This window comes from Quercus lobata, chromosome 6, assembly GCF_001633185.2.
Source record: "Quercus lobata isolate SW786 chromosome 6, ValleyOak3.0 Primary Assembly, whole genome shotgun sequence".
Taxonomy (NCBI): Eukaryota; Viridiplantae; Streptophyta; class Magnoliopsida; order Fagales; family Fagaceae; genus Quercus; species Quercus lobata.
This window is the reverse complement of record NC_044909.1, coordinates 12,724,034-12,742,403: the sequence shown is the minus strand read 5'-3', so window position 1 is coordinate 12,742,403 and position 18,370 is coordinate 12,724,034. Positions and strand designations below refer to the sequence as shown.

Genomic DNA, 18,370 nt, shown 5'->3' with positions numbered 1-18,370 from the left:
ATTAAAAATAAAATAAAAAGACTTTATCCAAAAAGAATTAATGGGCCTGGTCACATGGGCTCCTTTATCTTTGTTCAATTTATTTGACACCAGATTTAATTTGAGTTAAAATGTCTTCAACCTAATCTATTTCACTAATGGAATTCTATGAGATTATTGATACCAGAGCCACGTACACACAAACCCAACACTCTCTCTCTCTCTCTCCTAATTTATTCTTGTCTGGTTTTGGGCTTTGTAAGCCCTTCTGAAAAGTGAAAACACAAACGTTGACAATTTCATCTTCTAGACCTTTGATTAATTGAAAACAACCAGCGATGATTGCGGCATTTTGCCACTCTCTCTAACCCTTTAAGACAGATTTTATATTTTTATAATAATAAATATATAAATGAATTATAATGAAACTTTTTTTTTGAGGTTGAGTTAGAAGAATCATGACCGCACATGATAAGTCAAAGTCAACAAAATTGTTAATTTGTAGCGCCAAAAACGCGTTATAACACAAAGAGACAAAATGACTTTAATTACTAGCAGAAGGCCAAGGTCCTCGGCTTGCGTGCACGTCTCTTCAAATATATAGTAGTATATATTTTTATGGTGAATTCTCTCTCTCTCTCTCTCTCTCTCTTTTTTCTCTATTCTCTAATCTCTGCTACTACTACAACTATTATATCATATTCCATATGGCCCTTTCCTTTTTATCCATGATTGCCATGAAAGTAAAGAGGTACCTTCATCCACGTAATTGTCTTGTTTCTTTGCGTTTGTCCTTTCGGCTTTGGTTACTTACACACTCACTTTGGGCTAGTGCTTAACTGCTTATTGTGATGGTGCCAATTCCTCTTTTATATGCTTATGTTGTGTGTAGGGTTCATTCAGCATCTAGATCTAATCATTAGATTCCTCATGAAAAATTATACGTGCAAATGGATTTTGAATTCCATTATCCAAATTTAGTTGAACAAGTGCACCATAAAATGTTCACATTTTGGTTAATTTCATGTTTGTAGACAATAATGGAAGGACCAACTTGAAAAGAATATTAAGATTTAATGAATAAAATAAACTAAAAAGTTAGAGATGAAAATGACCCCAAACTTTTGTTAGGAATATAATACATTAAAGAGATTTCAATTGAAATTTTAATATAGAATATAGAGATATCACTTTATTATGGCAGAGCCATAAATTTAATTATGGGGAGCAAGCTTAATATATTCAAAAAACAAATTATGCCCATGAACCTATTGATGATGTGTGTGTGATACCCATATAGATGAATGTGTGGGGTTGACATATGAAGAACCTATTGTTGATACATGGTGAAACTTAAAAGGATATAAAGAAAAATCAATAGGACTTGTTAATACTAGAAAAACATATAGAAGATCATTGGACCATGTGAGTTCTCCATATCTGATTTTTAGACTCTTTCCAGTTGATTATCATGAGAATTCTCTCTTTACTTTCACTCTGCTTCACCAAAATAATTTAACCAAAAATTGATGTCTTTTACTCTAGATCTGTGTGTGAGTTTATTTTTGTTGTTATTGTTTATTTTATTTTATTTTATTTTGTTTTGCAACTTAATTTCCTACAATTCAATGAAGATACAAAACAGATATAAAATTCAGTGACTTAAATGCTGATTTCAAGACAGTCAACCCCAGACTATCATAATCACAAGGAGTACCAAAGTCCAAACGCCATTCACCTAATTTATAATCAATCGTATCGCTGAGCCATCATTTTGCTATTTGTTTATAGATAGATACTCATAAAGATAGAACAGAATGTCAGAACTCAGAATGAGAACGGTAAGAAAGGAAGATTTATGTGGCTTGTAATATTGTGGACTGAAGGGTTTGTGTCAAACCCATATCACCATTTTTTTTTTAATGAAACTATCATTTAATACAAAGGGTCAACTATGAGAGAAATTAAGACCGTTGTTAGAGACGGTCATTAGCAACTTGGCATAAATCTTCTAGACCACAAACCACCAAGGTCGAAACCTTAGAAGCAGCTTTCTGATGGTTCACTGGAACAACTTCATGGCCCACGGGAACAACCAGATGGGCCTCTTTCTCTGATTCAAACATATATATTATTATATCGACAAGTCTATTTTCTTTGTGGGACAGGTTGAAAATGAAATCTATAATAAATTTGAAAAGGAAATAAATTTTACTTTTCTTCTTCATTTTTTAATGAAATGGATCTAGTTTTTCTAGTTCTCTTCTCTCTTCAAATAATTTTTTCCCCATCAAAAAAATTTACAGTTCTTTCTTCAAATAAAATAAACCAGATATAATAAAAGAGTGGTCCTGTCAACCCAATTATCTGGTTGTATTTTGAACATAATTTTAATTTATCGTTGTTTTTTTTTTTCTCTCTTTTTTAAAAATAAAATAAAATAAAATTTTGCTGATATTGTGCATGTAAAAAAAGTAAATCCGTGGCCAACCTTACGTGAATCGAGTAAGCGTGTAAACTGTAAGCACACAGGCAACATACATGTGGAAAGAAAACTGTGGAACAACAAAAGTAGCTACAGGCCTTGACTTTCAAAGAAAAACATAAATTTTAAATGACTAAAGATAAAAATAGATATGGCCATTTAGACAAAAAAGCCACAACCTTGGGCTTACCAAGGCCATAAAAGAATCATATACTAATTTATTTGATAAGTTTTGATCCCAAGAAAAAGGAAAACGAATATTTAAACGATTGTGCCATGCCGTAGAATCAAAGAAACTTATTAAGACAATTTCAGTGATGAACAGTCCCAAAAAAAACAAAACAAAAAATTGTACACTTTAGCAATGGAAAACAGTATACACTGTATGAGACAGTGAGTCTCCAACTAATTAGACATAAACTGATGCAGGTTTGGAAGTTCTTAAGATCCTATGAAAAGGTCTGCCCAAGAAAGAGGCCATTGCACTTAAAAGTCCAACATATAAACCCAACATAATAAATACATGGAAGAAAAAATTGCAATGTTCAAACGCAATACAATGCAACTCCATTGCATTCCTCAACTTGTTAATGGTATATGTAAATGCAAAACACTAACATACGAAGAGGCTAACTTAAAAAATTACCGATTTTTTTGACTATAGATGTTAATGACCGACACAATTGTGAATCCCTGTGTGAAAATGAAGGCACATTAGAGCAAGGATCTGCCACCCATTTCAAATTTGAACTTTCATGTAAAGCCAAATAAAAATACAATGATTGATACAAGACGTTTGTGCAAACCACCTGCCTGTTGGATCAGATTCGAAATCAGAAGCATAATAACAGAGTAGTTTATTCAGAATTTGGCAGTGTTGGATGATCATCCTTCCTTTAAAGGCAGCAATAGTGGTCCTTCAAAATTTGCTATCATTTGATTAGTTGACTTAAGCATGCATCAAAGTTAACATCATGTCATTTCTGACTAACAACTGCAAATATTATATTAGAAACCATACAGATCTACGACCCTTTTGAGGAAGGATAAGATTAGGCTGACATCATACAAAAACTGTGATCAAGATGCCCTGTCGATTCATTTGGCGAAGTTTTGCCGACAAATAACCTTCAACTTGAAGCTTCTCTGGGTCCCATCGGTTTCCCCATAGAGCCCAAATTTCAAATTTTAAACCACAGCTAGTTGATTGATCTCAGAAATAATTTCGTGTATGTTGAGAAAAGTAATTAACTATAACTTAGTTTCACAAAGCAAAACAAAACGCGTCCATTAACCTAAGAATTTCAAGCAATACAGATGTTACAGCCGAAGCCTAACAGTGTCGTCATACATCAAAACTGGTTCTAATAATATTACAAATTTCTTCCACAATGGGTATAGTTGATATTTATAATAAACCACAATCTGAAACTCAAAATGCAGATATGAAGAGGACCCATGAGATAGATAATTGATTCCTGGAGATAAAGCAAAACAATCTAATCACCTAATTCAAGTAATAAAGTGAGATCACAACCATACTCTCAACAAGGAAAACATATTCTGCCACCTCTAAATCTGGATGGATGATTTTGATTTACGAGTCTTTAACAGCAGGAGATTGTCGCATTCTGCGCTGATGCACATCCCAGTTAAAAACACGAGCAATGGTGACCTGTTCAATGGTTGCCAAACAGTCAAGCGCAACTACTAATGTGTTTATAAAGAACACAGTAAGAAGTGAGTAATAAAACAAGCTTAAGCATGCCTAGAATTATACAAGATTATTACATTTGCCAGGTTCATAGTGAATAAAGAAATAAGTAAAACACTAATCATTCCCAGGCTCACTCCCCCATGCCTATATGCATGCAATGCCCTGAATTCAATTGTTTGTATGCCAAAAACGCAAGATGCATGGTAAACTAGCATACTTCAAAACAAGCTCTTTTTTTTATAGGTAGTATACTTCTAAACAAGCTTTAAGCCATGTAACTACCATTCAAACAGAAAGGGAACTTCATATTCACACCAATAGTACCTGAGTTATTGTCACTTGATCCCTCAAGAATTGTAGATCAGCAACAAGAACTTCTAAACTTGCTTTAGCATTATCTAAATTTTTTTGCAGAAGAGCAGTAGCCTGCAACACAAGGAGAGATAAGAATCTTTAGCATCCTTAATGCAGAAAAAAGCAACCTAAAAAACATCTAAGATTTGACAGCAACGGACCTCTTCACATGAATACTCTAACATGACGTTTGCTCCCAGCCATAGACATACTGAGTCACTATCCTCAATGCTAGCCCGGGAGTATATGCCTTCAGCTACTTCAAAATCAGCAACAAGTTCCTGCATTCAAACACCGAACCAGACAAAATTCATTAAATTAAGGAGCATAGAGTAGATAAATAATCAATCAATAATTATATGAAGCACTGAAAAAGAAAAGGGAAAACCCATGAGTTTAATGTGTGTGCATCCCACACTATTTTTTCTTTGCTTGAAAAGGAGACCATATATAAACCAAAACAAGCGAGTAATTATGAGGGTCAGATGCAGTCACTTTTCCCATGGTGGGTGGAAGGATTAAGGATTTCTCGCCAAAACAATCTAACCCGGCCACTAAGATATATTTAGTTTAGGTAGTATGCATTGTTATTTTATTGGCTATTGAGATTTCTATCCTATCTTTTTTTGATGTGTACCAGCCTTATCTTTACATTGACTCTACTTTCTAGAACCTATATTCACCCTCTCTCTCTCTCTCTCTCTCTCACACACACACACACACACCCCAATGGCCACTTTGAACCCAAGGCCAAGAGCATGACTATGCCCGCTGATCGATGTCTCACCCACCATGAACCCACAAGAGTTTTGATTTTGAGAGGTTCTACATGGGTTTGAGATATTGAGTTTGAATGTTTAATTCCAATATGTTTGACCCTTTGTTGCTAAGAAAATGAAAGAAAAGAAGAGAAAATCTTGTCTTGTTTATTTTTCTATTTTGTTTAATTTTAATTTATTTCTATTTGGGGATTTTTTGTTTAGCTCCCAAAAAATGTCTAGAATATATATATGAGTTGGATTCAAGTTGCACATGATATAACTTTAAGCAATATTACACAATTCAATATTTTTTTTATTGAATGTTTGTTGGATTACATTTTCTTCTTGTACCCTTCATGATTACAAAATTTCAAGATGATTAGAGATCAACAACTCTCATCTATTAAATGTTTAAATTTCAAGTTTTGGTGCTTAAAATTATGCATAAAAGATGAGTTTATGAATCTAATAATAAATAAAATATGATGGGCATGAAATTTGACAAGTATGACAAGAACATAGAGAACATATAATCTAACAATGGAATTTTCAAAATATTAATTCAGTAAAAATGTATTAGGTGGTGTAATATTGTTTAAAGTTACACCGGGTGTAACTTGATCTTGACCCTATATATATCTTTATAGTTACACAGGCGGATTCAACTGCTTACTCAGTCGGGAGTTGGTGAAGCAGTTCTGCAACTAAAGGTGTCCAGTTGAGTGACAGGTTAATCCTAACCTGATCTCGACTGGCCTGTGGAAACTCCTAATCTAAATGATGTGGGTGACCAAGGGAAACTTGGTGATGGAATAAAGAGGTGTGGTAGTTAAATTAAAGAGAAAGAGAGCTATAGAAGCCTATCTAGATATATAAAAAAAAATGCAGCTTATGAAAAATATAAGGTGGCAAAGAGGAAGTGAAAAAAGATGTCCAAGATAAATTAAAAGGTTTATGATGAATTATACTGTAACTTATCAAAAAATGATAAATTATACAGTAAATTGTGATGAAGAACCACGGAAGAAACTGGCATCTCAAAGCCAATTTTAATACTAAAAAAATGGGGGGGAAAAAAAGCTAATTTTAATTCCCCAACAATAATTAGCAAATGCTAGGATGATGCCAAGGGACTTGGGGAAATTTTTTATTTTTTTATTTTAATCAGTAAGAAAGTAATTAATTCATTAAAAGAAGAAAACTAAGATATGCAGTATAAAGGGAGTCTACTACTAACATACAAACAAAGAAAAAGAAAGTGAGATTCAGCAGACAGAGATGCTATCTATCAATGACTACAATTTTTTTTTTTTGAAAAGTAAAAATCATATTATTTTTAATAATTCAATAGTTACAACGGGGAGGAAGGATTTGAACTCTAGATGTCTTAGAAATACCAAGAAGTGCCAACAAATTGGAAGCACAATCAGGGGAAATGGAGTGGGCCTGGTTCCGCGAGAGTAATGTGCCCACTAGCTGCGATTTAAGATGGAGAAACAAAGATTCTTTCATCAAAAGCACATAAATTCTTTTTTCTCCATATGATCCACATAAAACAAGAAGGAATTGGACTCCAAATAGGCAGCTTGTCCTTCTTGACTGGATGGCCAGTCCAGCAACGCAGCAAATCCAACACCCTTTTAGCATCACCCAACTCAAACCCAAAAGACACCACAGAAATTCCCCATAACTCCCTTGCCACCCGACAATATATAATACATGATCAATGATTGATAGTTACAACAAGGAGGAAGGATTTGAACTCTAGATGTCATAGAAATACCAAGAAGTGCCAACAAATTTGAAGCACAATCAGGGGAAATGGAATGGGCCTGGTTCCGCGAGAGTAATGTGCCCACTAGCTACTTATCAAAAAATGTGCCCACTAGCTGTGATTTAAGATGGAGAAACAAAGATTCTTTATCTTCAAAAACACATAAATTATTTTTTCTCCTTATGATCTACATTAAACAAGGAGTTGCATTCCAAACAGGCAGCTTGTCTTTCTTGACTGGAAGGCCAGTCCAGCAACGCAGCAAAGATCTACATATAATTCTATTAACCTTAAGAAAGCATGTGATAGGGTACCTAGAGAGATTAGATTATGTGGTGTGTTTTAGAAAATAAATGAGTTCCTAAAAAGTATGGTAAAATGATTAAAAATGAACATAATAGCTCAGCATGAGAACAAGTGGAGACATCACAAGTAAGGTTTGCATCAAGGATCAACATTAAATCCATATCTCTTTACACAAGTGATGGATGAACCCACTAGAACGATTCAAGATGAAATTTGTTGGTGTATGTTTTTTGCAAATGATATAATTTTAGTACATGAAATTAGATGTGAAGTTAATGTCAAGTTAGAAATTTGGAAATATGCTCAAAAATCTAAAAGCTTTCAGCTAAGTCAAAGAAAATAGAAAAAATATAATGCAAGGTTATTAAAATTAGAAACGAAGATAAAGGGGTTGTGAGACTTGTGGCGTCCAACTGTGGATGGACTGGATTTTGCTTGCATTAGAGAGGATGAAAGGTTGGCCTTGGAGAGGGAGTTCTCTAAAGAAGAGGTGTCCCAGGTTTTGATGGAGATTGAGGGGGATAAAGCACCTGGACCAGATGGCTTCACCATGGCCTTTTTAAAAAAAATGTTGTAGTGTGGTGGAGGTGGATGTCATGGCAGTTTTTGAGCACTTTCACAGGTATTCAATGTTTGAAAGGTCTTTAAATGCCTCGTTTCTCACTCTAATTCCCAAGAAAAATAATGCTATTGATGTTAAGGATTTTCGGCCCATTAGTTTGGTTGGGAGTGTGTATAAGCTGTTGTCTAAGGTTATGGCAAATAGATTGAGGGTTGTGCTTGATGGTCTCATCTCTGAGTCTCAAAATGCTTTCGTTGGTGGGAGACAAATTTTGGATTCAGTGCTTATCGCTAATGAGTACCTAGATAGCAGATTGAAGAGTCATGTTCCTGGGGTGGTTTGCAAATTGGACATTGATAAAGCCTATGACCATGTAAATTGGGAAGCATTGTTCTATCTGTTGGATAGGATGGGTTTTGGGGCAAAATGGAGGGGGTGGATTAAGGCTTGCATTACTACTGTTTGCTTCTCTATTATTGTGAATGGATCTCCAGTTGGATTCTTTTTTTTTTTTTTTGATAAGTAATAAAAATTCATTGATATCAAAAAGAGAAAGACACCCAAGTACACCGGGGGTAAACAGGGGAGAACAAATCAAAAACAAACATTACAAAAATCAAGAAAATCCAAAATAGAAGAAAAATGATGGTTTCTCCACATAGAGAACCAATCAAGTAAGGTTCTTTGGAAGCTCTCGTGGGTTGAGACAAGGAGATCCGTTGTCTCCCCTTCTCTTCATCCTTATTATGGAAGTTCTAAGTAGGATGTTGAAGAAAACCGAGGATTGTGGTCTACTTTGTGGTTTTCATGTGGGGCCAACTAACTCTACAAGGGTACGTATTTCACACTTGCTGTTTGCAGATGATACCATATTGTTTTGTGATGCGTCTAGAGATCAGTTGTTGTCCATTAGGCTGGCTTTGACTTGCTTCCAAGCATTTACTGGTTTGAAAGTGAATGCGGGGAAGAGTGAGATTGTTCCAGTTGGGGAGGTTGGAAATATAGATGCTTTGGCTACCATTCTTCGGTGTAGGGTGGGTAGTTTGCCTATGAAATACTTGGGTATGCCGTTGGGCACCCCATACAAAACAGCGTCTGTGTGGAATCCTATTTTGGAGAGGATGGAGAAGAAACTTTCAGGTTAGAAGCGTTTTTATTTATCAAAGGGGGGGTAGACTTACCCTAGTGAAGAGTACTCTCTCGAGCCTTCCTACATACTATCTATCATTATTTGTCGTTCCTGTAGCTGTGGCTGATATATTGGAGTATATTCAGAGAAACTTTTTATGGGGCTCTTCAGAGGAGTGTTTCAAATATCCTTTGGTGGCTTGGGAGAAGGTGTGTTTACCGATAGATGTGGGTGGTTTGGGGATCAGGAAGTTAGTGCATTTTAATAAAGCCTTGTTAGGGAAATGGTTATTGAGGCTTGGGCGAGAAAGCGCTCATCTTTGGAGGAGGGTTATTGCATCTAAATATGGAGAGGGTCAAGGGGGGTGGACTACTAAAATATGTAGAAGGGCTCATGGTTGTGGTCTGTGGCGGGGTATTCATGATGGTTGGGAGGGGTTCTCCGACCATGTGGCCTTAGTGGTGGATGATGGCACTCGTATTCTTTTTTGGCAGGATAAGTGGGTTGGAGATAACTCACTTAAAAGGCTCTATCCTCAGTTGTATGTGTGTTCTAATGACAAGGAAGCTTGCATTTCTGATGTATTATGCTACCAGGAGGGTGGTAATGATAAAATCTAGAATTTAAGATTTCATAGGGATTTTCATCAAAGGGAATTAGGGGCTGCCTGCTCTTTCCTTGAGTTAATTCAATCTCGGATCCCTAGGGGTGGTGGGAGTGACACTTCTCACTGGTGTCTCAAAGGGAATGGCAAGTTTGAAACCCGGTCCTATTACAATATCATTAAAGGGTGCAGATGCCTCCAATTTCCCGTGGAACGGTGTTTGGAAAGCTAAGATCCCTAGCAAGGTGGCCTTTTTTGTGTGGACAGCTATTCATGGGCAAATCCTTACATTGGATAATCTTATGCTTAGGGGGCGCACTTTGGTAAATAGGTGTTGTATGTGCCATCGGAATGAGGAAACTGTGGATCATCTTCTCCTCCACTATCTGGTAGCTCACTCTCTATGGGTTTATATGCTTCAGATCTTTGGGATACAATGGGTCATGCCAGGCTCTGTGGAAAGCTTGGTGTATTGTTGGAGTTTTGGGTTGGGAAAATTTAATTCAGACATTTGGAATATGGTTCCTGGTTGTTTGATGTGGATTGTTTGGATGGAAAGAAATCGGCGCTCTTTTGAGGATACTGAGAAATCCTTGGTTCAATTACAAGCTCTATGCCAGTAGACATTATTTGATTGGTCTAGGTGTTGGGGCTTTTCGGATTGCTCCACTATATTCGAGTTTATTTCTTCTCTTAGTTTAGCTCTTTTAAGTTTGTTCTTGTTCTTTGTTGCTGTTTGTGTGTTTGTTGCTTTTCCTTGTGTTCACCATCATGAACACCTTGTATTGGCTTGCTTTTGTTTTCAGTTTGTTTTAATAATATTCTTATTACCTATCAAAAAAAGAAGAGTAAGGTAGATGACGTGGCGAAGTGCTCAGGAGTATTGTGCAAATATAGAATACCTATTAGTTCCTTTAAAATTTAAAGTAGGGTTTTAGTAGTAAGTAAGAGGTTAAAAAGGGGACATCTGTTTCATGCATAGTTCATTGAATGTTCTTACTAAAGCCTACTATTGGCAGAAGCTTGCTGCAAGCTTGTATAGGAGAAGTGGATAAGTGTGATTGAAGACGTCTATATCTAATGCATGACTTCAATTCTATTCCCCCACCCTTCTCCATGGAAGATTAGTTTGTTGCTACTTCACAATTTTCTTTTGATAAGTTCAAGACTTAATTTATGGGTTCACATGTAAAGTCCAATTGAAATAAAATCCGTATAGTTTTGAAGAGCTAGTTATATATGTCCTTATGTTAAAACAATTTTGAATGAGTTTTTATTAATAACTTATGGTCAATTCTTGTGAATTAAGGTTGCGTTTGAATACTTGAATTTGGATTTAGATTTGAATTTTAAATCAATAGATTTGAAATTTCTTGATTCAAATTTATAATTTTTAAAATTTCTAGTTTGGATGCATTTTATAGATAGTAAGATTTGAAATTATAAAATTTAAAGTCTATTTAAGTATAGCTAAGGATTTCTAAAATTCCATGGGGCTAGATTTTTTTTTTCAAATCAAGGTTTAAAATCATGGGTAGATTTGGCCAAATCCAAATCCTTGACCTTTTTAAACTATCCAAACAAGGAATTCCAATTTAGATTTTTGGATTTTAAATCAATAGATTTGAAATGTCTTGATTCCAAATCTATAATTTTTAAAACTCCTTGTTTGGATACATTTTATACATAGAAGGATTTGAAATTATAAAATTTAAAGTTATTGAAATATGGCTATTGGCTAAAGATTTCTAAAATTCCATGGGGTTGGATGTTATTTCAAATCAAGGTTTAAAATCGTTGGTGGATTTGGCCAAATCTAAATCCTTGACCTCTTTAAACTATCCAAACAAGGTGATTGGATTTTAATCATCCATACCCAAATCCACATGACCCAAAGCCTGCTATCCAAATGCACCATAAGGGTATTTTGGTAATATAGTCAAGTCTATAATTTTCTAGGAGATCTTAAATCTCTTAGGTTTTATTTCCTTTGAGCCCAATTTAGCCTTTTATTAGGTTTTTAGTTTACTAGTCAAACTAGGAGACCGAATACTACTAGTACAAAAAAGATGTGTGTATATATATATATATATATATATATAGACACACACTCAATGTACATATATGACCGACCCTAACTAATATGTTGAGAATCCATATCCAATCTCAAATGTTGGGACTAAGGTTTTGTTTGTTGTTGTTCTATTCAATATACATGAAGACACAGATTTTCTTGATAAAAAATATTGATCTTTTTGAACATTGAATCATGTTGGCCTTCGCATGTTCATTTCTCCGTATCTCTTCTCTCTTTCCTTCTTCTCTTTCTTGTTCTACTGTTTGTACAGCTCCTTAACACTATCAATTTCTCTTTCTACCATCTTTCTTATAATTCCAATTGAAGCCATTCCTATAACCTTTTTTTGATGAACGCCATTCCTATAACCTATCAAAATTATAAAGCTCCACATACTTTCTCTATCAAGTAGACACGAAAAACTCATGAAACCCTAGCCTTTATTTTTTGGAATAATTAGCATAACTTTTTTGGAAAAAAGTAGCCCAAAAACATAGGCAGTATACTATGAGACCATCACAATCAAACTCTCAACTTACAATGAAACCCAAGCCAATTTGAGCCCCAACCCACTCTTCTACAGCTTTCAATCCTAGATCCACAATTCCTCCTCAACCTTAACCCGCCATAAGTGCACACAAACAATTTCCCTACATCACACACACAAAACAAAAACATATTCAACTGGCAGGCAGCACGAATAAGGTTCACTTTTCTTTTCCATATAAAATATACCACAAGTTATTGAAAACATCCTTTAGAGCTAGTATATATATAGGTATGAACAACACTCTCCATGATAGTAATCGAATCAGAAGCAACATTTCAATTCTTCATTGCCCCCATAAAGAGTGTGCTAGCATAAGAAAGAATTAACATAAATCCAGCGAAAGAATAAGCAAATTCTGGAGGTATCAGGTGCAACAAGTAATTACCATCCTAATGCCATATATCAGCTAACCTTACAACCAGGGTGTACTACATAATTAAAATTTCATTTCAAAGAGACACAACAACATGTATGAATAAAATGTTAAAAGTAAAAAAAAAAAAAAAAAAAAAAAAAAACAAACCAACCTCACCAGTGCCCTTCTTAGCTTGCAAAGTTGCAACAACATCTAAGCACTTTTCAATGTCAGGGATCTTTGCCTAACAACCACAACAAACAAACAAATGTCACTCAAAATAATCACATATCTAAATTACACACAAACATGCTATACAAGTCATGAACATGAACAGAAAAACAAATTTAACCCCATAAAAAACGAAATAGAAATATAGAAAAAGATGGTATAGGACATATTTTAGAATTCATAGACAAACAACTCCGTAAGTTTGGCAATCAATATGGTGATCAAGATTCGTGCCTAAGGTTTTGTATTACACAAATCATATGGTGTGTTGATTGACAAAAATGTCGTATCCAATGCAGAAAGGCTCCCACTCCTGCAGGGTTTGATAGAGGTAGCTGGTTGCTAAGCAACTCACAGCCTTATCCCCAATTTTTGGAAAGGCTGATTCCTACACTCAAACCCAGGACGCATTACTTGAGTAAAGGACACTTGCCATTGCGCCAAGGCCCGACCTCTTCAAATCATATGTTATAGATAGAGGCACTTTGGGAGATTAAAGGAGCGTTTTTAAAACCCAAAATTCTGTTTTGCAACCACAACTCCTCGTAGCTTCTTTTACAAACGCTCATTTTAAACTCAAAACACAGTTTTCCAACAACTTATACAAACACAACCTAAAGTTATTTATCATTCTGGTTTAACACAAGCTAAAGCCTTCTGTTCCATTTTAACACTCAGTAAATAAACACGGAATAACAATAATAAAAAACGGAAATGAAAGCTAATAATAGTATGGAACCTGAAGATCCCTTTGCTGAGCAAGAAGTTTCATCTCAACCAACTTATATTGCTGAAGTCTGCAGCAAAGAGATCATTATCACACAATGTATAAGCAAAAAATAACACAAACACACAAAAAAAAAAAAAAAAACCAAAACTCAAACAATCTTCTTATAATTTAAATTCTACATGAAAATGATCTAGGTTTAAAAGAGCCCAGGGTTTTGAGCAAACTCAATTGAAAAGTGACCTTTCTTGGAGAACAGCGAGAGCAGAGGTAACATCGAGACCTAATTGATTGAGATAGGTTTGAACGTCTTCTACGAATTGAGCTCCAGGGATTCCTCGTCGCTCTGTGATTCCTGAACCTGACGATGACGGTGATGCTATTGTTGTTGCCGATGACGAAGCCATTTTTTTTCTCAGAAGCAAATCACAGAGAGAGAGAGAGTATTGGAGTTGTAGAAATTTGTACTCTCTGTACTGAGTTTTTGGGGAAGACAGAGAGAGAGAGAGTGTTGGAGAGTCGTCGCTGCGATGCGAGGGCGACGATGATTGGGAACTAGTCTCTAGTGGTGAAATGGTGCAAAAACGATGCCGTTTTCTGTGTGTGTTGGGCTTGTAATTGAAGGTTGGGAATTTGAATTTCTACTTTCTAGGCCTAACCTCGTATGGATTTGGGCCAATATGGGGCACTGATATTAATGGGCTTAGTCGAGATTAATGTATGGAGCTTTAGTGGGCCATATTATTTTTGAGATCTCCTGGGCTATTTTTTAAATAGCCATGCTTTATACCCAAAACATACTAGTCAAATTATAATTGAGATTTCTTGTAATTACTTATGAACTCAATATCTTCTTAGTAAACACAAGATGTGGGACTCAGCACACATTTGTACAATTTAGGGTAGCATACTACCTTTTTGCTTCTTCTATTATCCTTTATCACGTTTTAAATGATACGAATTATTCCATTGTATATTTGCAAGTTCGTATGCAGTGTGAGTTTGGGTCATCAATTTGAACTTCACCTTCATTTCTAGGTTTTTAGACGCAATGAGCATTCTATGGGCTATTTTTTTTATTTCAACGCTTTATACCCAAAAGAGAAAAGTCAAATAATAATAATTGAGATTTCTTTTAATTGCTTATGAACTCAAGATCTTCTTAGTAAACACAAGATGGCATACATTCGCACAATATACATTTAAACAATCAAATCCAATCCAATCAAATTTGCAGAATTTAGGGTAGCACAATACCTCTTACTTCTTCTGTTGTACTTGATCACAAATGCTATGGACTATACCGCGTAGATTTGCAAGTTCATTTTCAATGTGAATCTCAATTTATAAATTTTAGCTTAATTGTGGGAATTTTTGGCTCATGATGCTCAGCTTCCCACTTTCATAGCAATACCATAATGTTTACTAATAATGATGTTGACTATCTAGCACGTAATTATTTTAACTATCTAACAATTAAGAAATACGTTTGAATTTTTCTTTCTTTCTTTTCACTTTTTGGAGAAAAACTTGATTGAATGTTTTCGCCTTTATATTATTGTGTGGTTTGGAATACATCGAGTTTGAAAATTTGATTCTGCACCGTCCCTATATGATTGCGATATTTGTAAAATCAACTCTTCAATGTTATGGAAGAGTTAAAAGTGGAGAGCATCGTGGTCTTGCCTTTGTTTTCTTTATTGTGGTCGAGTGGAATCCACACAAAAAGCCTATTAATGTGGCACTGTCTTGATTGAATGGCGGCTTGAGCTGGGCAATATGAATTTTGCTATGAGATATTTGTTTTCTTTCCTCAAACACCATAGAGTTTTCTATGTTATCTGTAAGTCACAAACACCATATATAGTTTTGTATAATGTGAATTATCTGTAAGTCACTTTGTCTAGGGCCACTAAACCTTTTCTAATTATCTTATATATCAAAGTAATCTTCTTCTTTTTTGGAAAAGAAGAGTAATTTAATTATATGTGTCCTGTTTATGTACAATAATCTTTTATGATATGGGAAAGGGCCCCCCAGGTTTTACAACAAGAGCTTCAACTAGCTAGCTTGTGGGCTAGAAGGTGGGGGGATCAAACTGTTTTAGGCTTCAAAATTAAAACCATTGGGTTTAAGGTTTAAGCTTTATAGGTGTTATGCTTATGAATTTATCCCTAGGCCCAACAAGAAAGTATTCTTACCAATCCAACTAGGGATACATTATTGTGTCTTTGATTTTTAAGTAAGTTCTGCTTCTATTGTCAACTCTCTTGCTAGTTGGGCATGTGTTTGTAAACTTAGAGGAATTCCTTTCATTTCCTCCATCCCTATCTGCTTGTTGGTAGTTAGTGATGGGGATGGAGGGGGGAGGACAATGTTTATAATCATTCTTTGTGGAATAAAAAAAAAAAGGAAAGAAAGTAAGTTTTGGTTCTAAAGGGAAGGTGAATTTTCCATTATTAAGATCCATTTTATGAGGTGTGGTTCCTATGTGATTGGGAAAATTCTTAGGTATTCTTGGACAGGGATAGAACCAAGTGGGGGCCCAAGGGGGCCTGGGCCCCCCCAGGTCTTTATTTATTTTTATAGTTATTATATATTTCATTTTTGTAGTTGGGTCTCCCTTCTCTTCAATAAGCCTAACTAGCCTCACCCAAATAAGAAAGTATTCTTACCAATCCAACTAGGGATACATTATTGTGTCTTTGATTTTTAAGTAAGTTTTGCTTCTATTGTCAACTCTCTTACTAGTTGGGCATGTGTTTGTAAACTTAGAGGAATTCCTTTCATTTCCTCCATCCCTATCTACTTGTTGGGAGTTAGTGATGGGGATGGAGGGGGGAGGACAATGTTCATAATCACTCTTTGTAGAATAATAAAAAAAAGGAAAGAAAGTAAGTTTTGGTTCTGCAGGGAAGGTGAATTTTCCATTATTAAGATCAATTTTATGAGGTGTGGTTCTTCTATGATTGGGAAAATTTTTAGGTATTCTCGGATAGGGACAGAACCAAGTGGGGGCCCAAGGGGGCCTGGGCCCCCCAAGTCTTTATTTTTATTTTTTAGTTATTATATATTTCATTTTTGTAGTTGGGCCTCCCTTCTCCTTAATAAGCCTAACTAGCCTCACCCAAATAGCAACCATCTAACCCAAAAACTTAACAAAAACAAAAAAAATATTCACAATAGTGATTGTATTTTAGCAAAATATATATATATATTTTTTTTTACTACCAAAGAACCAAAAAATCATGTGTTTTTAGAGAAGCTAATACTAAATTTTTTGCAACTATAGTAAACTGGTATAAATACCAGTTGACTGTAGCAAGTTGTTAAAAATAAAATACATTATTTTATTAAGTTTATATCTTTTCCTTCAATTAAAAAACTCAAATTCTCTCTCTTCCTTTATTATTTTAATGAGTTGTTTATATTATTTTAAATAAAGTGATAAAAAAAAGAACATTTGATATTGGATGTATTATAAAGTAAAGTGGTAAAATAGAAAAAATAGCTTTTTGAAAAAAATCCTAGCTAGCCTAATATTAACAAAAACACATTATTTTTGTTTTTGTTTTTCTCTTTGTTGGTAAATAATTGCATCTTAATGTATTTAGAAACAACGATTTTAACTATTTATAATTTTTTAATACTATATGGATATTTATTTGGAGTTTTTTTTTTCTTTATATTCTAGCCCTTACTATTTTAAAATTTTGGGTTCGTTTTTACTCTCAGATTACAGAGAAATAATATTCCCTCATCTCATATTCATGATGAACCTCATCATAAATTTAATGAATGAATCTTACCATAAATGTGAAAGGAAAGAGCACCATTCTCGGTGCTTCATGAGTTTCTAAGAATTACTTGAGTAGGTGCATTAGTGAGTTACCCTTTACATTATTGCATTTTTCCTTAAAATGCTCTCCTTGTTTTTTCCTCTCTTTTGCTACATAAACGGGGACTTTCCCCCAACAAGTGTAAGCTTTACCCAATGAAGAGAGCCTGCGCTAATGGACATAGAGATCGATTGTCTAAAATGATCTAACTGTATAGATTTTTTTCCCTTTTTGTTAGGGAGGATATGGTACTTGTGATCATGTCACGCCACACCGATCCAAATTTGAGACTGATGTTCATTCACCATATAAAGTGGCAAAAACGCATGGCTATAATTCAATGCTCCCTTAAGGATGTAGATTAATAATAACATCTATATGAATATATCCTTTCAAATAATTGAAAGTCTAGTTCTAGCGGTCGTCAAGTGCATCATCACCAAAGGAACTCTACCAACGCTATGATCATCTTGGGGACAAGGGGGAGGGGGAAGCTTAAACTATAGGTTTACAAACCAAGTTAGAAAAAATTACTCTATATTTTACAAATCTATAATTTAGGAGGATAACAAATAAAAGCTTGAAATTATAAAAGATAATAAATCAAATAAATATTAAAATTTCAGAAGGTAATAAATTAAATCTCAAAATTTGAAAAAAAAAAAATATGTTAAGTTAAATTTGTTGTTTGGATAGCTTGAGTCCATGCAAGATAATATTTTCAAATTAATTGATTCGGTTCTAAAAGTGGACTAATATCATTTGTGGCTCACCTAATGAGGATTGTAAATCAACCAAGTGGTTCATAAAGAGCATAAACTCACTCATTTTTGTTTGTTTATAGACAACTCAAGCCTGAGCATTAGTTTTAGGCTTGCTAATAAACGAGTCATATCCATAAGTAACAAATATATATATAT

The 18,370-nt window shown here is 34.6% G+C and overlaps 1 protein-coding gene across 1 annotated transcript; it reads right to left on the bottom strand.

The window, feature by feature from the left end:
* Window positions 1-3,698: 3,698 nt before the first annotated feature.
* LOC115949626 (probable prefoldin subunit 3) lies at window positions 3,699-14,207 on the bottom strand. Its single transcript, XM_031066902.1, has 6 exons — window positions 13,855-14,207; window positions 13,624-13,681; window positions 12,826-12,897; window positions 4,697-4,816; window positions 4,506-4,607; window positions 3,699-4,139 (listed from the first exon to the last, which is right to left on the bottom strand). The coding sequence occupies exons 1-6, from the start codon at window positions 14,016-14,018 to the stop codon at window positions 4,062-4,064; spliced, it is 594 nt and encodes a 197-aa protein (XP_030922762.1). The 5' UTR covers window positions 14,019-14,207; the 3' UTR covers window positions 3,699-4,061.
* Window positions 14,208-18,370: the final 4,163 nt, after the last annotated feature.

Coding starts and splice junctions, on each gene's coding strand:
- LOC115949626 (XM_031066902.1), bottom strand. CDS start 14,018: ATGGCTTCGTCATCGGCAACAACAATAGCATCACCGTCATCGTCAGGT. Junction 12,898..13,623: donor CTCAGCAAAGGGATCTTCAG/GTTCCATACTAT, acceptor TGTGGTTGTTAG/GCAAAGATCCCTGACATTGA. Junction 4,140..4,505: donor ATCAAGTGACAATAACTCAG/GTACTATTGGTG, acceptor ACCATTGAACAG/GTCACCATTGCTCGTGTTTT.